Consider the following 22,517-nt stretch of genomic DNA (forward strand, 5'->3'; position numbering starts at 1 on the left):
CTAGCCGTGTTGGACAGCTCCCTTTCCTCTGTCTACTCCCATGTTCACACCAGCTAAGTGATCTAAGAGTGAAAGTGTGTGCGTGCATATGTGTGCTTTGTGTGTATGTGTGTTGTAGGGTGTTATAGAGAGTATGAATAAAGCTCCATTTGGACAAAATGCTCTTAGCAAGCAGTCTTGAAAAGTGAAGGTGTGTGAGGCTGAGAAAAAGAACACTAAACAATATTAAACCTAAAGGTGTCAAAATTAATAATTAATTTGAAATTTAGGAAAAGGAAAGTAAACACATAAACAAATGTCTGTATATGTATTTATCTTTTTGAAATAAAATAACTGGGTTATAAATACATGTTCTCTTAAATTTACACTTTTTCTTGAGTATACCATCAGAAAAGGCAAAAATCAGATGATAATAATAAATAATATTGTAATATTATGATTAAATATTTTGTGTTGTTCATTTCCACTCTGTTGAATAACAGACTTATTTCCTCATTTTGAAATAGCAGTTGTTATTCTGCAGCGTTTGTGTTCTCTTCATGGTTTACACAGATGCATCCAAAGGTTACCAGGAATCAAATAAATAATTCCAAATGATCAGCGTCTAAAAGGAAATTGATGTTTTTGAATGGCTGACGTTTCAAAGGTATCATGATGGTTGTAGTTACTCACAGGCTAATGCACATCTCATATACTGGGGATGTTGTGGTTACAAATCAAGCTCCTGACCTTGGTCATGCATCATCCTCTCTCCCACTGCTTTCTCATTGAATCCAAAAGCAGCAATGACATTAAATAATCTGTAGAAAAAAATAAAGATACGAAATGCAATGTAAATTCTCACCGTATTGCTTGTCACGTTTTGACACCATGTCGTAAGCATCTTGATAACACTAAAGCTCAGCGTTTGTCCTCATTATGACTCCTAGGAGCCTCGACTCACCTTCAAAAGCCCAGTCACCCACATACACACATCCATACACACACACACACACACACGTACGGGACACTGGAAGGCTAAAAATAATACCCTTCTCTTCTCCTCACATGGATACACAGAAATATACACACTTAAGTTTACACAGACTGACCATTAGCAACACACTGTGTACACGCCCACAAGTACACATTCATACACACACACCTACACTTCTCCCTCACTCCCTCCCCCCTCTCCAAGCCCTTGTCAGTTGATTGTGTTATTACTATGCTAACCAAATCCTTATAAATGTGATTTAAGGCTTGGCAGCCCTGCACTCCTGTTTTAGCCTTCTGCTACTGTGTTTTACTGGAGAAGGGAGGAGTAAGGGTGGGAGCTGGTTGGAGATGGATGAAGGGAGAAGGAGGGAAAGGAAGTCAAAGGCATGTGGAATGAAGAGATTGGAGGAAGGGTTAAAGTGAAAGGGGAGCAGTCAGGGAAAGGAAGGATGAGAGATGGAAAGACAGAGGAGGTGAGCGGGATGGAAGGAACGATAAGGAGCCAGGAAACCAAGTGTTGCTATGCATTCCCTCATCACTCTTTCCCTCCTATCAGGAGAGCAGTAAAGCTTCAGTAAAAAAAAAGAAGGAAAAAAGCATCACCTGCATCTTAAATGAAAATTTCAATTGAAAAACTTAACAGCCCTTCAAATTGCAGAATTTTACACGCGCCAGTAAAGCCTAAATAACACTCAACACTAAGAAGGAGGAGGGTGTGGGGAGGATGGAAGGGGAGGGGATGGAATGGGGGGAACAACAGGGGTTATTTTGGTTGGTTGATGGGGACTGAATCAAGGTGACTGGACTGACTGGTGTTTTATGGTAAAACTTGTTTGCAGTTTAGCACCTCCTATTTGTCTACTGTCTTGGCATCTTTGGCGTTAGCATGTTTGATGTTGGAACAGATATTTGAACCAGGCAGGACAAAGGAAAGCAGGAGAGGATATGGTCAAACAGACAGGTGGATGCAGAGTGTCTAATTAGACATTCAACAAACAGGTAGGCAGACACGGCAACCCTCCACAAACACAAGCAAGCATGCAGTGAGGCATGCAGACATGCACATAGGCAGACAGGGAGATGGGCTCTTTGCTTATTCGTGGGGTTCACTGGACCTTTAGTGGTAATTGAATCAGTGTGAGTGCTGAGTAGAGCGAGCATAAAAACCTGTTAACCCAAAAGGTCAACTTTCTGCATTGTTTATTTAGCAGGGAGGCCCAAAAGAGGAGGAGCGACAGAGAAAGAGCGAGAGAGAGAGAGAGAGCCCAATAGCACAGATCAAGGAAAGAGAAAGGAGAGCACTGGTGTGGAAGAGAGAAGGAAGCAGTCAGACCAAGAAGAGATGGAGCTGTTAGTGGAACCATGTGATTTGTAAAATCAGCCAAGCATGCGTGCGATCTTTTAAATTATTTTTAAAAGATCTGAAATAAGTAGCAAAGTTTTGAAAACCTTTTTGCCAGGTACTGTATTACAACAGCAGTCATTTACATGTGATAATATACTACTGAAGATATTTAGACAGAACTAGTCAGAGATATGCTTAAAACACACATTGTAAAATACAAATAAAGTAATAATTGAATTCTGACAAGTATGAAACTAAAACTTTTAGAAGAACCAGGGCATCCTGGGCCAATTACTGCATGTACGGCTGCATCTCACTCTGTGGGAAGTCAGGCCTGTCAGTTAATAGAGTGCAAAATACACACATACTCTTACTCACACAGCTGTTGTCTCATGTGCATGCATGCTGACATACACATATACATGTTTGCACACATCATCTTTCATACAGTCATGCACACATACTCGCAACCGCTCATCTTCTTTCACTTTCCCTTACACACACACACACACACACACACACACACACACACACATACATACACACCGCCATCTGGGAAAGCCGTTAGCGGTTAGCAGTAGCACTTAGCGACGCAGCACGCTCCCTCAGTCCGCTCAGTCACCTTGATCTGCTTGCCCTTCACACAGCACCATTACTGCAATACTGCATTGCTGTGGGTGTGGGCATGTGAGTTAGTGGTGTGTGTGAGGAAGAGCATGTGTCTGTGTATATGGACATGTGTCCGTGTGTCCATTATAGAGCAGTACAGTGGGATGTAAATGCAGGGGAAGGAAGGGGGGAGGGGACATTACCTTCAAATGAGTTACCATGAAGTCAAATAACCCCCTCTGACTAGACCAAGGTTCTTATCTGTGTGTGGACATGTGCAAGTCATGTGACTGTGTGTTTGCTTTCTGATCTCTGTTTTGCCTGCATTTTTTTAATCTTATGATTTTGTGTGCAGGGTGTAAGAAATTAGAGAATTTCTTGCAGTCAACAATACCGGCAGAAGAGATCTTGTATAGGGAAAACCCACATCATCTCCAAGTTATCTGGTTTACAGTTGCTTAGGTGCTTAGGTGTTTATACACTTACCCAGAGAAGTGCCTGTTTTTCATGTTTTGGTTCATCTGTGCATTCGGTCTGTGAAGTGCTAGAATCAAGAAAACAGGGTTTGTTGTAGTTTTTGTCATCTATATACTTACCTCACATCCAAAAGGTTCTGCTCCTGTGTATATTGTGTGTGTCTGTGTCACTGTGTTTGAAGGCATGGGTGTGTTATTGGTGTTAACCTAGACTTAAGTTGGGCTAACAATGTGTTCCACAAATCGCCCTGCTGAAAGAGGCAGACTCACAGCCACAAGTACCACAAAATCCATAAATACAACCTTAGTTTGCTCAGGGGGAGAAATAGAGAAAGAGTATTTCCATGTTAATCCCTAGGAAAGGGAAGGCAAAATCACTATTTGTCCTTCTGATGTCATTCTTGATGTTAGTAGTCAAATAATTCTTCAGAACAAATCCCCTCCTTGCATTTCTCACCCATGTGATTTTTATTTTCTCCTCGTCTCTCTGTCTTTTTTCCCCTGCAGGTCCAGGACCAGTAGACACTCTATCTGTATCAGGGCTTCATCCTCGAAGTGTATCAATTTCCTGGGTTCCTCCCATACAACCAAATGGCATTATCAGAAATTATACCCTCTGTCTTTACCCCAATTCTGTCACTGATTTAGATTATACACTCAGCTCTAGTTCAACCATCAGCCCGAGCTTGGGCCCTTTCCCAAGTCTCCTGCCTAGGATGGAGGTTCCGGACTCCAGCTCAGCTTATAAACTCAGGCCGACATCCAGTCTTGGTTCTGGCCCATTTGAAGACACCGTGAACAGTTTCCCCTCCAGCCATTTTTCCACCTTGAGGCCTCTTATGGAAGACAGTCACACTGAGTCCACTAAAATAGGCAATGTAAGCAAAGACCCAAGTTCCATCTTGTTCCAATCTCCTGAGCACAGCAGTAGTGTGGGTCCCAACCACTCACTGTCAAACCTTGAATACAGCGAAAGCAGCTATAACACAGCACATTTTGCACAAGACCCCATCTACAGACCCACTGCCAGTACTTTTAGTGCGGCTTCGAGATCAACACCTCTGTCAGTCACTGTTCCAGGGAATACCACTACCTACACTTTTCTCCACCTGCTTCCTTACCAGACCTACAGCCTCCAGGTACTGCACTTATTGTAGTGTTAGAATATAGATTTACTTAAGAAAAACTGCTAGCACTAATATAATTGCAAATACCTATTATATTGTGATATTAATTACCCTTTAACTTCTAGGTAGAAACATGCACCAATGTGGGCTGTTCACTGTCTGAGAGGTCTCAGCATTTCCGTACACACCCAGCTCCACCTGAAGGGGTTCCTGCCCCTTACCTCTACTCTGACACGCCCACCTCTGTCCTCTTATCCTGGGGTGAACCAGAGAGGAGCAATGGGCCATTAGAAAGGTGAGAGGTAATCCCACTCACATGCTCTTCCCTGATACATCAGTCTGTATATGTAAATATCTGTGTTTATTCCTGTAGGTGGCTGATTGAGCGCAGAGTTTCTGGAACCAAAGAAGTCTCCACAGTGGGCCATCTTCTTCCAGATCCTCCGCCTCTTTCCTACTTGGATTCTTCATCAGCCCTCAGTCCATGGACTAGCTACCAATATCGACTTGTGCTCTATAATACGGCTGGAAACACTACAGGTAAAGCTGAAAGGTCAAACTAAACTAAAGTTAAATGAGAACTGATGTAAAATGTCTGGTTTCATTTTCAGAATTCCTCTAAAAGCTCTTAAATTGCATGTAACTCGCAGGGCCCTGGGTCAGTGTCACCACCAGACCTTCTCGACCAGCTGGTCTAAGTCCACCAAGGGTGAAGGTTTTGGGCCCATACTCACTTCAAGTAAGGACTCCAGTTTCTTTACATGGCTTCTCTCAGGTCCACTAAAAACACCTATGGCCTCTATACACTATGTGATTTTTTGCAATCTTATAAGACCTTTGCACAACAAACTATGCAATGTGGATCTAATAAACGTTGGTACAATCTCAAGTTTAAAGCGTAGAGATGATGAGCGCGCAGGTGATTGCAGGTTACGAAATACGTCAATATGTAAGATGGGGATGATGTGGATGTGGGGTGACAGGTCATAGCAGCTGTCACACTTAATCATCCTAGTTTTCTGACACCGCTAGAATTTTGTTTTAAGTTATCTTTGGTCGTCGGCCGTCGTTGAACATGTCTCACAGTGCGACGTAAGACAACCATTTTAGAGCCACGACCAAAGATATCTCCATGATTCTCCTATGATGGTCGTCTTTCGTCTGGGACAGCCTAATGTCGCACAGTGTATCCGCCATTCGATCTATCATAAGACTGCAGCTGCTCTGAAATATGGGTGGAGCTCATAGTTATGTCCAAACCTCGTATTGTGCCACGTCTGACAATACTGTAAATTAAATTCAATTCAAAGACGAGTCAGAGAGTTAGAATTTATAATAAAGTTTATTTAAACAGAAAAATACTGTTTAACTACATTGGGGGTCTCTTCAGTCACTCTGGGTTTGACAGAGTGAAGAAGACAAAGCAATGTCACGCTGATTCTTCTGTCTTTCCATTTTCGGATTTAATGAGAAAGAAAAACATTCAATTCAAGGTCCCCTTCAGAAATGGGAGGGGCTGTGACCCTGTCTGAGGCAGCTTCCTTCCTGTCGGCCATCTTGAAGGAGGGACCAGCGTTAAATTCCACCACTGGCTAATCTCACATAAAGGCCTATCAACGAAAGCCACTGAAACAATATTGTATGCATGCACACACGCAGAGATGCGCACACACTTGCACTCACAGCCCTGCACTAATGCTAACTGCAGAAAAATGCTAATGCCTGTCATCATTTCAGTACCACCCCTGTCATCTCTGCAGCAGCACAGCTTTAGGGGTCACAGGTCCTAAGAAGGAAAGCGTTCCTTCCTGGTTGCTGCTAATTGGACAGACAGACAGGCTGCTTCCTGGTTACAAATTGACCTTGACAACACAGAGGAGGATTTTGACTATCTCCTTTCATTCTCTAAATGGCTTCTTTTTTCTCCTTTATTTCTATATCATGTGTTCTGCATGGAGAAAAACCTCTCTTAGTTAAATATCAGTCTTCTATAGTCAGTACACAGGCTTAGAGGTTTTACAACTTGTTTGTTTTGCAAGTGAGTCAGTGGTCATGATACAGAGGTGCAGTCCAAGTCTTGTCATCATCTTCTTTACTGATAAAAACAGTAGGCACTGCTAATGTTTCCATCATTAACCGTTGGAAACTACATATCTGCCAAAGTCTGATGTTTAATATGTACATTAACTGAAACTCCTGACGTGTATCTGCATTATTTATTTATTTAGTTTACCCGGGTTTACAGCTCACATTGTATTTATACCTCTTCCTGTTGTTGCTAGTGGTTCACAGTTAGACACAGTTTCTGACATAGAAACACATTAAGGTCAGTGACTGTAAAACAAATGCAAATTATTTCCATCTTTCACTTAAGTCAATGTTGCTTGAATGGAGACAGTTGCAGTTTGTAAAAGACAGCACAAATGAGACACTGAAAATAATGATGTTTCCACGTAGGAGTAAACATCAGTTATATCTTTTCTGTTTAGTATTTTTTTTGTCATGTCATGTCAATGAACGTTGACAAGGTAATATCCAACAGGGATAATACTCTTAACCATTATTCACACAGCTCAAAACGTAGGACTTGCTGCATTGCCTTTAAGTTTTTACTGAATAGAATAGATGCACGCACACGCACACACACACACACACTGTTCTTACTATTCTCTCTTACTCTCAACTTTATCATATGTCTCTCTCCCTCTCGCTCACTTACAGACACACACACACACACACACACACACACAGTACTGGCCTTAGCCCCAGTGGTCGGTGTCAGCCCAGGGTCTCTGCTGTCTTCACCATCTCCAGATTACATCAAGCTATTCAATCTGTAAATGACTTCCACCACAAAGCACACCCAACACGCACTTTGGGAAATGAGCTACCTAACTCAAAATGACCCTGCCCGTGTGTGTGTGTGTGTGTTTGTGTTTGAGGTGTGAATGTCTGTCCTGTGTATCACCTCGCTGTGTCACTCGTTAAATGAATATCAAGGTTGTATGAGAAATAATTATTCTTGACGTTCATTCATAATACTCTCATCAACACTGACCACTTAATCACCTGAACTCATGAGGCTCAACAAGCTGTGAACCGATCAGTTATTGTACACAACAGTAACTGTGTGTGCAATTTTTGAAACGTGTGTGTCAACAAAATATTGTATAGAAAGCTGTAATCAAAGCATGTAGAGGTGTGTGTGCTTTCACTTGTGTGTGTGCCAGTTACCTCCATCTTCATTCTGAAATGCTGACAGACTGAACTGTTTCCAAATCAGATGCACTGCTCAACGGCAGCAAGCTTTTGTTTTTGCATGCAGCAATTCCATTACCAGGCGCTTTCATTATTTTAGCATGGTGTTTGGTGTGCATGTGCGCGTGATGGTGCGTACCCTGTTTTAAATGTGATGAAAGAAATCTTATCAAGTCAAAGTCAGGGTATCTTTCCCTACAAGACAGTTCAATACGTGACCATTTGTTGATCTTTCCCCTGGTTACTGAAGACACTCAAACCTGACCACAGACATATGTATGTGCATATACACACAAACACATGCACTCTGCCATGACTTCCTGTAGTCCATTTATGCAAAAGCTTTTTTTCTTCCTCATGCTGAGAACATTTAAAATATCCACCCAGTTAGGACAATAGAACAGTTAGACTGAACTGATTCTTCTCCATAACACTCAAATACATATGAATACTGTAATTTAAATTTTCAAAACTTAAATGTAAAACCTTCATGTTTCAGGTCACATGGTCACCTCCTCTTATTCCCAACGGAGAGATTAACGACTATGCAATCCGCCTCCCGGACCCTCACATCCACTATGATGCGGGCAATGCATCTGAACTGAACATCACAGTGACAGACCTTGTTCCATACACAAACTACAGCGTCACTATATTAGCATGTTCAAAGGGTGGAGGACATGTTGGAGGGTGCACAGAGAGCCTGCCCACTCCAGCTACTACATTACCCACAAGCCCTGAAGGCCTAGCACCACTATCAGTCGTGGCAGTCAGTGAGTCTTTCCTGGCCATTTCCTGGCAACCACCAAGCAGGCCCAATGGACCTAACATCAGGTATGTTGCAAAAACACTGGAAGAAGTGTTTCTTCATTACTCTTCTGTCTTTGCTCCAACAAAGCTCACAACCCAGTGTTAGGGGTTTGAGCTAGGTATCAGGTGTGTTCTCCAGATTACTCAAAAAAACAACCCTGAGATGTGGGAGTGGACCTGAGTCTGTAACCAGCACAGGTTTATATAACCTGGATCAGCCTTGTGTTTGTATTCATCAGCCATGGCCCAGTTAGAAGTTATAAGGCAGACAGACAAGAACTGAAAGCAGCATGTTGACACTGAGAGACATTCTGGAGATCTTCAATAATGTCAGACAGCAAGACATTAACAAGCTGCTAGCATGAGTGCCTTGTTAATGAGTTAAGTGTTGTGCATTTTTTAAACAGTGTTTTCTCAGTTCTAATGTACATTCTGGTCCATTTTGTTCAGTCCTGTTCTACTCTGTCTGCGATTAGGCGTAAAATAAAGGTCCATTTTCTGAGCAGGCAATTAAAATGCATGAAGTTCTCTCTCTGTTCTGCTCTGCTCAGCTCTGTGTGTTTGTCTAAGTGGGTTGGTTAAAAGGCGGCATTAAGCCCTTCTCTTCTGATTACAGCAGAAATTAGCATCACTGTGGGGAGAGGAAAACACAAACCTCACAGAAAAAAACAACGTATGGCGGGGTGGAGGGAGGGATGAGATACAGTGAAAGCAGAAGAATAGAGATGATGAAAAGCAGCAGAAGAGAAGGAAATGACTGATAAGGATAAGAGTTACTTAAAAATTATGTGTGTGTCTAAATGCATGCACGTGCGTATGTTGTGTTCAGTGTGCGACTTCTGCTCAAATTGGTGAATTTACTTACATGTGTTGTGTGTTAATGGATTCCTAAATACCCAGCCGTGTGTGTGTTTTCTTTTATTCAAATTTCCCCTTCAGATACAAGTTGCTCAGGCGTAAAACCCAGCAGCCCCTGGCCATCACCACGGTCCCCACATTAATAGCTAAACCCCCACCCCCCTCTGAAGATCTCCATCGCTGGCTCCATGTTTACTCCGGCACCAAATTGTTCTACCAAGATAAAGGCCTAAGCAGGTGAGATTACTGAAATGAGCTCTAGAGCAAACGGCAGCGCCGCAGCAAACCGTGTGTGCAGAGCCGATCGGCGAGCTGCTGCTGATGCCGATCTTTTAATACCGCTCAAAGATACATTAAGCAAATATCCCAAAGAATTAAATTGTTTTTCACACAGCATCCCCTAATCTCAGTTTGGCACTTGGAAGCATTTTTTTCTCCGTGCTTACTGAACAGCTCTGGGTTTGTGTCTCTGTGCTGTAATCAAGGAGTTAACTCTCAAACTTTCGAATGTGTCAGCACTTTTCACTGAGGTTTTATTTTGTATATGTTTGACAAACCCTGAGGAACCAGATGACGACGTCACTTCGATCCCGCCCATGTGACTTACAGTACTGTAGAATATTTATTTGACTTTAATTAAGGGTACAAGTTAAGTAGTCCTTTAATGATAAGTGATACTTACAAGATCTAGCATGCATTTAGCTGTTTGCCATGGGCTAATGATCAAGTCCCTCTGGATTTATACTTACACAGCGATGGTAGAGAAGATTAAAGCAAGGCGTCTGGACGTGTAGAGTTTTCTTGAAGCAGATTCATCCAAGCATCTTCATCAGTTCTAACTGTTTGGTCAGTTCTAACCAAACAGTTAGAACTGATGAAGATGCTTGGATGAATCTGTTCCAAGCAGCCGATGAAGCGAAATGTCTTCAACAGACGCTTTGCTTCAATCTTCTCTACGAATTATGACCTGGATGACTGAGAATTCTCATCAACATCTTACACAGCGATGCTGTCTCCCAACAGATTTACACGTTACCAGTACCAGTTAGTGGTTCATAATGAAGTGGGCTACTCCTCAGGAGAGATCGTTACTGCTGTGACCATGGCTGGGGCTCCACTCCGACCCCCCACTCTGGGTGCCCATGCTATCAATCACACGGCTATACAAGTTAACTGGACACAACCGTGTAAGAATAACCTCTCACACACACAAACACATGCACTCTTTGATAACATTATGTGCTGCAAATTGACAATTACCAACAAATAAAATTCACTCTCTCGCTCTCTGCTCTGCTTCATGTTGTCTCAGCTTTGCAGGACCTGCAGGGAGAAGTGGAATCTTTCTTTCTCACTGTAGAGTCTCCTCAGCCCAGCCTGAGCTTGGCTTTCCCACCTGAGGTCATGTCCACAGTGATAAATGACCTTTGGCCCAGTACCACTTATCTAGTGTCATTAAAGGTGTCCAACGGAGCACACAACACAACAAAGACGATAGTTAACGTCACCACAGCAGATGGAGGTATGTGTCTGTTTGTGTAGGATTTTTTTAATTGCCTCTTTTTTCCATACCTGTCTGAGTGATTGTATATATGCTTGATAAGTGTGTCACGTGTGTAAGTTCAGTCCATTCGATAGAGGTGTTAACATGCACCTTTGTGTTTCACAGGAGATGTTAAACACATCATGTAGTGAGGCATGAAATCAATACAAAGTGTGTGTGAGGCAGATTTAAGGTGTTGTAAAATGCTTGTTGGCACCATGTGCCGTCTGACACACACTCTGTACACAGAAGCTGTACCTGTCAAGAAAGATCTCAAATGTAGCCGTTCAAAGCAGTTATTTTCATAATACAGTTATTGCAGTTACAATGCAATTAGTATGAATAAAGTAAATTTTATTTTTTACTTTTTACCTTGAACAACGCTACAAAAATGTGCACAGTTACTAACTTAGTGAGGAATCAGAAACTTGATGACGTGTCGTCAGTTGTGAATTGTACAAGCTAACTGTCGTCACTGTTGCTCTGCGCAGTCTCTTCTTATTTATTTATTCAAAACCAATCTGAGGTCAGAGGTTATGTTACTCTGACTTTTTGTTTCCATCTTTAGTTCTCTCTGTTTGTGTCTGTTCTTTTCCCTCAGTTCTCTTCCTGTCTCATATAATCATATGTCAGAGGCTCCTTTTTTCGCTCTAATCTCAGCCATATAATAAAAGTGCATTAAAAACATTAGAAAATCATTAGGTGCTAAAGGCAAAGCATGGCTCGTTTAACTGGGAAGGCTCTGGAGGTAATTTCATTATTTTACAGCTATAAGAGAGCACACACACACACACACACACACACACACACACACACACACACACACACACACACACACACACACACACACACACACACACACATACAGACACACACACACATACAGACACACACACACAGACATCACCGATGAGGCCTGCTATATTTTAACTAATGCTGCTCAGCCCTACCAACCATCCTAACATGGCCTGCAATCTATAGGGCAATGCTAACATCAGGACTAATTGGCAAGAAAAATGTCAGTGCATGTCTGTGTGTGTTTGAAGGGAGAGTGGCTCAGTGTTCAGTATTGCGTTGATAATGTCATCCTGCAGTAAATGAAATGTGGAGCAGTAGGTTGGGTGTAGGTAAGTGCATTGGCAGCAAATGAATTGGGTTAACTTCTCATAGCTGAGTGAGTTTATACTTAGAATAATAGAGTTGGTATGATTACCTGTCTCGCACACACACGGACACGTTGTGTTTCTCATATTCACTTCCTCTTTATTCTAACTTAACATTTGTCTGTTTTATATCCCACGCTGATTTTTTGTTCTTTGTTTTGTTTGTTTCCATATCAGCACATTTTCTTTACTTATCTCTTCTTTTCAGACTTTTCCATGTCCTTAAGTCTCCATAACTTCCTTCTTCCTCTTGTATCTACCACTCCTTTCCAGTGCTTTATGTTGCTGTGGTTTAGTATGAATGTCCTCTGAGGAGGTACCAAGAGAGAATTTCTTTAACTAAAGAAAGTAAAACAGAAGAGAGTAATAGAACACAGAAAAAGATCCAAAATGAAGAAATATGCAGAGAAAAGGAGAAGGTGGGAGCTGTTCCTACACAATCTATTGTTCTTAGTGAAAATATATGAGACGTTAATCCAATTCATTTGCAGCCAATGTACTTACCTAAACCCAGCCACTGTTCCACATTTCATTTACTGCTAGATAGCATTACTAACGCCACACTGCACATGTGTGTCACTTTCATAGAGACTCACACTCACCGTCTTATAACACACACTCTGCACTTTATTTGAAACCTGCATGACTACTAGTTTGTATATTTCTGAAATGTTTCCAATTAGGATGACATGAGATGTAATGTAAACAGATTGCAGATATAAAGATAAGACTTTGAGTTTTAAAATGTCATTAATGTACTTTGGAGAACACGTAGTTTTACACAGCTGTTTTATAAGCCTGGCCTGAGGAACACCAATGCTGCACCGTTTTAAGACATGTTAAAATTTTAGTGCTGTCACTTTTGTGTAAAATAATTAAAAGCACTTGGCAGAGGAACGTGGTGTGAAATATGCCTCAGGTAAACATGACACTCTCTTACAGTTCAGGTATTCTAAAAATAAACACGTCATATGTGACGTTAGGACCAGTTGTTTGCTCCAACATCTTGGTTGCCACTTACAGCACCAGACGGGATGATGGCACCAGAGGTGGTTCCAGTAAACAGCAGCACGGCACGGGTACTCTGGTCCCCTCCCCTTCAGCCCAACGGTGCAGTTACAGGTTACCACGTCTATGTCAATGACCAACTCCATGGAAATGTGGACAACAGCTCAGGGTCATACCTGCTGGGTGACCTGCTGCCTTTCACCGTCTACAGCATACAGGTACACTTAACAAAAGACAACATGGCAACACAGACAGACAAACATGCGCATTATACACATCCACTCTTTTCCTCTTTGCTTGTGTATTTCAGGTGGAGGTTTGTACAGTGTATGCATGTGTCCGCAGTGATGTTACCCAAACAACCACAGTGGAGGACCTGCCTGCTTCCTTGGCCGCACCACAGGCACAAGTGATCAGCCCCAGGTAATACAGATCTGTGCTACTACACAGGTCTTTCCCCTGCCAAATATGTCAGAGATAAAAAAAGGACAATCAATGTTGTGAAGTGTACAAAGACACACATACACATCCTGACACTGTAACTCAACTTTGTCAGGCATTAACCATGCATGAGCGCTTGTGTGTTTGAAAGTTAGACTGCACGTGTACCACTGCGTGAAAGGAGTGTGAAGGAGAACATAAACCACTGCCAAATTCTCTCCCTCTCTCCCTCTCCTTCGACCCCTCCCCCTCTGTCAGGGTGGTGAGATTAGATTGGTCCCATCCAGGCAAACCCAGTGGGATCATGCTGGGCTATGAGGTCTTGAGACGGACCCTCAGGTCATGTGCAGGTGGTTCAGCAGGGGTCACATCATCAGTGGGAGAAGCGTCACACAATGGTGGTTTAAGGTTTAGATGTTCCTACCTGCAGTGTCCAGCAGGTCATGGAGTGTGTGGAATGTCCTGCTTCCATCCTGAAAAACAGGTGATTGTGTTCTAATTTTTGATATATGTCTTAAATATTTTACACTATTTTCTAATATTGTCATGCATTTCAACAAACAATGTAATGAAATCTCGTCCTTTTGCTATAGTGCTCTCTCACTTGCCTTTTTCCGAATGCATACAAGATTCATTTTTGACATGAGCAAACTTTTAAAGTTTCATTTTACAACAACAAAGTACAAAACAAAAGCTTCAGCTGCTGACATGAGACATAGAATATGTTGTTTCTGTGTACTCCCTGTTAGTCCTCAAACACAAAAGCTGAATAAAAGAAACACAGAGACAAATAAATAGATTTTCTGTTCTGTGCACACACTTTGTTTGGGATGCATAATATCAGCCTCTCACCGATTAATTTTTCTGAACAGATTAACTTGTCATCTGCATTCACTTCCATCCTTGTGTCATTGAATGCCAGCCAAGTTGGCACAGTGACTCGCTATACATTTATCCCCAGAGCATCCAGTGGCAGAAACCATGATGGTATTGTATGTCAACTTAGATATTAGGAGCGAACACATACTCACAGATTTCCCAAGAAAAGGTCTATAAAATACAGTTTCCTCGAGCTAACACACATTCACACAGATGCTCCTGCACAGACAGTTATTATGACAACAGTGAGGAGGATGCAGAGTGCACATGCTTCAGTGATTAATAGACCTGCCTTTAAAAAGTCCTGGATAAACAATGTGATCGAGTTAAAACTTTTACTGACAGTTACAAAGAAAAAACATAGATAAACATGACAAAGATGCATTTGTTGTGTGTTTTTTGTTGCATATTTGAAGAAGCATATTTTTAGAGGTTCGATATAGAAATGTCCTTTAATAGTCCAATCACCTCTTATTTGGTCCATAGTGCTATAGTTAATAGTCCCCTTCCTTGTACATTTTGTTTGCATACTTTCTCATATTGACCTGTAATTGTATGTCAACCAGGTTTGCTGCAGTGGAGTATTTTACACAAAGAAGCTGCACCATCATTGCTGTGAGGGCAGTTACCTGAGTTTGAATGATTCTTTCAACCCGGTCTGCTGCAATGGCAAACTAGTTCCAGCTCTCCCCGAGCACCAGTGCTGTGGAGGATACTATGTTCATGTAAAATCCAGTGAGTTTTAGATTACTCTCTGTTTACACTAGCATGGCATTCTACTTGATTGGAGCCTTGTCTTCTGTGCGTTGTTCAAGTGTTTCCTTCATCTGTCCTTGTCTTTGTAGATGAATACTGCTGTCCTGACCACTTGCAGGGCCGGGTCTCTGTGGGGCTGGGTGACAGCTGCTGTGGGGGGGTTCCTTACTCCATGACAGGCGGGCAGCTCTGCTGTAGAGGGAGTCTCCATGATGGCTATGGGCTTCAATGCTGTGGAGGCCGTATTTTAGATGATGCACTGGTGTGCTGTGGTGATGCTGAGAGGGGTGAGGTGCATAAATATACGCCAGGTGAGTAAAGACATGCACAATTAAGCTAACATCCAAAATTTAAACAATTCTTTGTTTTTTCTTTCTGTGTTAGATTAAATTTGGTTGACAGCTAAGTTCTCCAGGCACAGAATTATTTAGAAAATACTTTATTCCAATCAACAACAGGCCCTTAATTCATAAACGTGGTTACTCTGGTGGAAAGGGGGTTTTGTGAAGAGTCTCTGGTGGCATCTTAATGTTTTAGGAGGGAAATGGAGAGTGAGGAAAAAGAAAATGACAGGAGAAGAGAGGAAAGTAAAGGGGTTGAGAGGTAGACACATGGTGCAAGAACGTGGGGTCGTTTCCCTCTCTTCTCTCCCGCAGTGTCCCAAAACACCCGGATACCATGGCACAGATGGGACTGTGCGTGTGTCTATGTGTGGGTGTCGGTGTATGTGTGTGTCATTAGACATCTTTGTCATGGCAGATGATGATGAAACACACTCAGGATGGCACCGTTGAGGGCACTGCCAAGCACACAGCAGGAGAAATACACACTCATTCTCTCTCCCTCACACAAACACACACACAGACACACACACAGACTTTCACACATATAGACATATTACAGGCACCCACACACACATACAAAGAGTCAACAGGGTGCCCTCGGCAGGGTTCGCTTAGTGTTGAGTGCCAGAGACAGACACGTGGACTCTATTCATCACACATAAACAATGGCCCCATATGGGCAGGCCTATAGTTCTCCATTAGCCCATCCACAAACACACTGAGACTCATCAACACACATACAACAACTCTTAACAATACACAAAAACACGTATGTTGGCACAAAAGGTTAGCTGAAAAACAGTATAATTTATGTAAAACGTTTTAATGATTTTTAAATGTATCACTTATTGTCTCTCGTGGGTTGTGAGTTTGACTCTTTCACTCTGTAGTAAGTAATTCATTTTTTTATATATCATTGTTAAATTCCACCACATCACCCATCTCTCATTCTGCCTCATCCTTCTTTTCTTCTCTTTCACTAGGTCCTCTATTCTCCCTTCCAACTGAGCAGGCTATATGGTCATCCTTTATTTGTGGAGGCCTCCCAAGGAGTGCATATGCTCCCCTGCCTTGTTTTCCTCTCCATCTTTCTCTTATTAATTTTCCGTCTCCTCTTCTCCTTTGTCATCTTTCTTTTGTCACCCTCTTTTCCTAAACTTGTTCCCCGAACTCCTCTGATTCCTTGGCTGGCCTCTTGCTCTTCCTTTTCTTCTCTTACTATGTTTTCTACCTCCTCTCCCCCTCCCTCCCATTATGCGCCCCCTTCCCATCCACTCATCAGTCATTAGCGTTAGCTTCCCTATTGAGAACATATGGTATGATGGATCATAGAGCTAGCGGCGCTAGCTAGGCTAAGGGCCATTTGCCGGGTGCATTGCGCTGTTGGGGAGCCCTGAGGCCGGCTATGCAACCTCGACCCCACACGTCTGTTTCAAGACGGTCACACACAACGTGCACACAGCAACACCTATTATAGGATAGGCTACTTAACCTTGGCACTGCTCAGTTTCATTTCACCCTCTCACTGTGTCCAGGATTTTGTGATTTTAATGATATAGTGAGAGACAGGTCTGTGAAGGAAAAAGTGAGATTGGAGAGGAGCGAAGATGGAAAATACAAGTAAAACATGACTATTCGTCATTATATATAGCGAATAAGTTAATTTCTTAGAAATTAATACATGGTGAAAATAATAAGGAGAACTAAGTGCCATTTTGTTAGACAATTTTATCTACTTTAATAAAATATATACACTGAAAAAAATGCAAAATAAAACGTAAATGATGAAGAAATACAAAAATTAGAGAACAAAAAACAAGTGTAGAGACAGGGAGCCAAGTGAAGAAGAGAGAAAGCAGGAAAGAACAGAAGAGTGGTGAAGAGCTAGATGGAGCAGATTAAAGGAGGAGTGAAGGGTATCCCATTGTGCCCAGCTGATAGACTAGGTTAGGCTGATGTGATTATGGGGTCCCTGAAGTGCGATCTATCACACATTACCGTCCACACTGTCAACAACCATACACACACACTGCAGGGGAACAGCAATGCCAGGAGACAGCCGTCTGGCAACAGATACACGTACTGGCTTGCGTGCACATGTGCGCGCACAGACAAACACACACATTCTCACACAAACACAGCTACAGTAATAGACAAATGCACACACTGAATTGCATGTACATGCACACTCATTCAAAAATATGCAACACATACATATGGGTGCTCCAGGTTGGTCTATTTGATTTTAGATGGGAATACACCCAGTATAAATCAGGTGAAATAGAATCAGGGTCAGACACACCACCTCATCCACTCTGGTCACAAAGAGACACAAATTGAACACAAAGCTGAGCAGGTGGACGGTAAAACTTCTTCTCTTCTTCTCCTTCTGCCAAGAACACACCAGTTTGAACCTACTTGCTTGTGTTGCCCTGTTCCTTCTTATGGTGCAAATACACAGCATTTATATGAATAGGAATTATGCTGTCTAACTTAGGCACCCTTCAATTATAGTATAAAAAAGACACTGGAAAGGTCATGCACACTGTTTAGCAAAGACTTTTTATTATTTTTGACAACTGCATCCTGTCAGCTAGAATTGTACAGTTAATGTATTTTAATCATTGTTGTGAGCCCTGCTAAAAATGAGTGTAAATAGATTCTAGCCGATATGTGTGTTATTCCAATCCAACCTGGTCAAGTAACATCGATACCATCAATAAGAGCTGACCTAACATCTCCTCTGGCCTGTTTTAGTCTTGGTGTATTAGTGAGATGGGCTATAATCCTTTCCTCAGTATCCTCCGTTGTTACACAATAACACAAAGTCTCTGTGCTAAATCCTTCCCTTCCAAATCTGCCGGTTTGTTTAAACAGCTTTCATTTCACTTTCAAGTAGATTAAATACTGTTTGTTTTTGGACAAGAGAGCCTCAGTTTTCTTGCAGCATTCCCCTCTGTGCTGCAGGTTCAAGACCAACTTTTAAGCTCTTCATTTGCTCCTCTTTTCTTCTCTGTCTGAGTTTGTATGTAAGATGTTTAGCTAAGACTTAGGTGAGATTAGATGGTGTTTAAAGGAACGTGTGTGGTGTCTTTGGCCTCCCGTTGCCTCCTGACTCTCCCTGAGCTCCCTGCCTCGCTCTGTGCTCCACTAATCATTTCCCCTTTACACATATATTTTTTTACAGTGTCCAGTTTTTAACTCTTCCATATGCCCTTCAACCCCATCATCCCCACGTCTCACTGTGGGTGCTACCGTAAATGCCCTTCCCACCTCACTTTTTTCTGAAAGTGAGTGAATCTTAAAAAATGTGTGCATTCCTTTAACTCCTTCTCGTTCTCCCTCCCTCTGTCCCAGCCCAGCAGGCCCCATCCAAACGTTCAAGGACAAATCTGAATATCCCTTTTCACCGTTTAAGTGTTAAAAGCCTGGCGGTGCCGGGGTGTTATCTTAACGCGCCTTGCCGTGCCATCATCAGAGCGCGTGATGAAAATGGCTGTGATGATGCTAAAAGAAAAAAAGAGGAGGGGGAGAAAAAGTAATAATCAAATATGTTTTTCAAGGGCACAGTGACCATTTGCTGGAGGGAAATTATCCCAGTAGTTAAGCTAGCTCACTCTGAGCCTGGTGGAGTTGTGAGAGTGGATGCGTTTGTGTGTGTAAGTGAGTGCAAATGTGCATGGTGTATTAGTTTAACTTACTCTATGCATACTTCACTTTCCTTGTGTAGTTGTCTGTTTCTGTATGTGTTGGTGTTTTTGCATCTATCTCTATGCAGAGAGACATACATCCCTTACATGTGATTAATTCTCATCAGTCTCTGAGTGTGTATTTGTCTTTGTTTTGTCTGTGGATGTGTGTGTGTTTATCATTGCCAAAAGCCTCTCATCAATGATTGGTAGCAAATGGCCAACAGTAGTGCATTCCAAACAGCAGCGTCTGGCTGCTTTAGAAGATCGAGTGCTCTCTGAACACAGGCAGACATTTCTCTCTCTGTTAATGTATTTATGATGATGGCTTTTCTATTAGGTTTACTTTAATGACTGGCAAGAACAAAACCAGAGGCTGTCAGGAGCTGAGCACAGTCTGGTGTGTGTGTGTGCATGCATTTGTTTATAATATGACTTTGTGTTTGTTCTGTATGGTGTTGGTGTTTTATACTGTAAAGTTAGTTGACAGGACTGGTCAAATGTGCTCTCAAATGAGAAAAAAAATAATTAACATGCAACTGAAGATAAACCTGTAAATGTACCTGTAAAGGTATTTTGGCTACAGTGTCAGAGGTCCATATACGTCAGTGGCTGTGTAATTGCTGGTTTGTGTTTATAGTGGATGCTTATGTTTTTAATATGGAAAACAACAGCTTGTGATCCAGCTCGATGCATAGGAATAGCATAGCATAAATGCATAGGACTACAGCCCTGATGTTTCTGTGGTAGTGCTCATTTGATCTCTATAATGATGTCAATGTTTCTGTATCTTTACATGAGGAAAGGTATTGTTTCTGCCTTAGACTGATGGTATTTCATAACTTTTAATTGTTTTTTCCCCACTTTATTGCTTTGTCAGCTCTTTACATTGTTCATTTCTTCATCACTTTCTAGGTCTCTCTCTTTATCTCCCTCTCTCGCCCTCTCTCTCCCTCTCTCCCTCCCCCCTTACATATACACACACACACACAGACAAAGACATTATACACTTTAAACACACATGAACAGCTGCTTGTAGTGTCTCACTCTTTAGTAAATCCCTGTTGGGTGGTGAAAATATAACGGCTACCAGAGCATTAACTTAAGCTCAATACACACACACAGACTTAAACACTGAAAAATAGACACAAAGGTGCACATATACAGAAGCATGCCCAGCTGGTAATGTTGATGAGATTAATAAAAGAATAGAAGACTTCAGAAAGACGACAAGAGGACAACCAGTCAGCTGGGAAAAGAGTGGCTGTGTGTGTGTGTGTCTTTGATTATTTGTGTGCTTGCTGCCCCTACATCCACATGTGTGTCCACAGGGGAACACTGTGCACTGTGTGAGAAAGTCAATCCACTGTGATTTCATCTCTCAACATGGCATATAGTCTGGCCCCTCTGGAGCACAAAGTGCATGCGTTCCTTTGCACGCACACACACTCACAAGCACTCTTTCCTGCTGTGAGTGGCGAGTGTGCGCTGGAGCACCCAGTCAATAGTGGAAACCTGAGGTTGAGAACATTTAATGAAAGTTTGATGAGAACTGATATTATTTTCTTTCTTCAGTTATTTTTGTGTCTGTAAACAAGAGCACACTGTTTCTGTTAACCAAACGTACAGTACAATAGAAAGAGGGCTTTGTAACAACAACCATGATTAGTGGATAGAATGACAGAGTTTCATAACTAAGATGTATTTTAGCATCTCACAGCTAAATCATAGACTGTTATTAAGGATGGACACCAGTATGTGTCTACACTATGAAAGCTGCTTAAGCATGAGAGCTATTCATACACATTAAATTGTGCTCGTGTGCACTGGGTACCAAGCCTTGTAATATATTCAGGTATTTAAAAGTGTTTGGTTTGTTTAAAGTTGTGGAGGGGTTTTGGTCTCCTAGAGAGCTCGGATAACCCTAATCCACAACACACATTTTTATCAGTAGTTCATTGGCAGAGCTAAATATTGACTTATCATTAAGTGGAATGACTGAAACCCTAATAATAATTCACGTTGTCTAAGCACCTTGTGTTGACGCGGCGCTCCCGACGCTATTAACGAATGTATGCAAATCCTGCATAAATCTGAAGATTAGAGCTGAAGCATTCTGTGATGCAAGAGAGAAAACAAGAGGTGTGTGATAAAATGTTGTCAACACACACAGCTTATACAGACGGAGAGAAAATCGGAGTGTGTGTTTCAAAATGTTAACACAAATGTACAGGCGTGTCACACACACTGACACACAGATAACGCTTACAAAGACAGGGATTGGATTTCTGCTGAATGCATGATAATACAATAGTGAAGTTCAGCTGCAGAACAGTAAACAAACCACGCAGACCTATGAACTGTGTGGATGCAGGATGGAGTAAAACAGAAACAAGAGAAAAGACCTGAACATGATGAGGAGAGAAGAGGCAGAGAGAGCAGCGAGTAAATATGTGCTGAAAAGAGTTAATAACCGTTAAATGGTTCTCACCTATTAAGAAAAGAGGGAAAGAGACGATAAAGTTGGACTGAAGTCATAAAAAAAGTAGGAGAGCTTGTTTGAACGGAACCATGTTATATGATAGAGGCATATGAGTGTACATCGCTAGTTGTGGAAGGCCCGCTGTCCGGATGGGAAGGAGGAGTAGAGGTGAGGATGCTGAGAGGACGAGGGATGAGCGGAGAGAAGCTATTTTGGAAAAGTGTTGAGCTGTTTATTTGCGCGTCATTGAAGCTGAAATAAGGCGCTGAGGGAATTGGCCACCAAGCCCCTGCTCCGCAACAGCTGCCGCTGCTAAGTGAGTTACTAGCCGTCAGACTGCCTTTATGTCACACAATCACATACAGATGCGTCTTCCTGTCACATGGTGCCTGTGATGGATGTGTTGAGGATATAATGCACTGCAACAGCGCCATAGAAAATATGTGCCACTCTCCACTTTTGGCCCTTAAGTGAAATGATTGCTTAAATTAACAACATTTAATGCGCTCAAAGTGTGAATGCTGATTAGAGTGTTAAACAATAAGTTATTTATCACTCTACAACTAGCTGCAGCCCCATTAAAGGCCAAGGCTGCGATACAAAGCAGTGACTTAGTGTTTAATGTCTGCTGTCAAATAAAATGGGCACCACAGCTGGAGGTAGATAGAGCCACAGATCAGCATGTCATCAAGTCTTCAAGGGTAAATTTGCTAAATACCTCTTAAAATTTAGCTTATTCTTACAATAAACT

General features: G+C 42.0%; 1 protein-coding gene across 1 annotated transcript in view; it reads left to right on the plus strand.

The window, feature by feature from the left end:
• Nucleotides 1–22,517, plus strand: part of ush2a (Usher syndrome 2A (autosomal recessive, mild)) — a 138,023-nt gene that overhangs the window by 72,007 nt on the left and 43,499 nt on the right. Inside the window, 13 exon segments of the mRNA XM_028402276.1 lie at nt 3,916–4,547; nt 4,661–4,830; nt 4,909–5,075; nt 5,186–5,274; nt 8,293–8,627; nt 9,543–9,698; nt 10,485–10,648; nt 10,774–10,983; nt 13,191–13,393; nt 13,486–13,598; nt 13,875–14,100; nt 15,062–15,230; nt 15,341–15,562. Of these exon segments, the coding sequence (XP_028258077.1) occupies nt 3,916–4,547; nt 4,661–4,830; nt 4,909–5,075; nt 5,186–5,274; nt 8,293–8,627; nt 9,543–9,698; nt 10,485–10,648; nt 10,774–10,983; nt 13,191–13,393; nt 13,486–13,598; nt 13,875–14,100; nt 15,062–15,230; nt 15,341–15,562 (2,856 nt within the window).

The sequence above is a fragment of the Parambassis ranga genome, chromosome 3 (genome assembly GCF_900634625.1).
Source record: "Parambassis ranga chromosome 3, fParRan2.1, whole genome shotgun sequence".
Classification (NCBI taxonomy): Eukaryota; Metazoa; Chordata; class Actinopteri; family Ambassidae; genus Parambassis; species Parambassis ranga.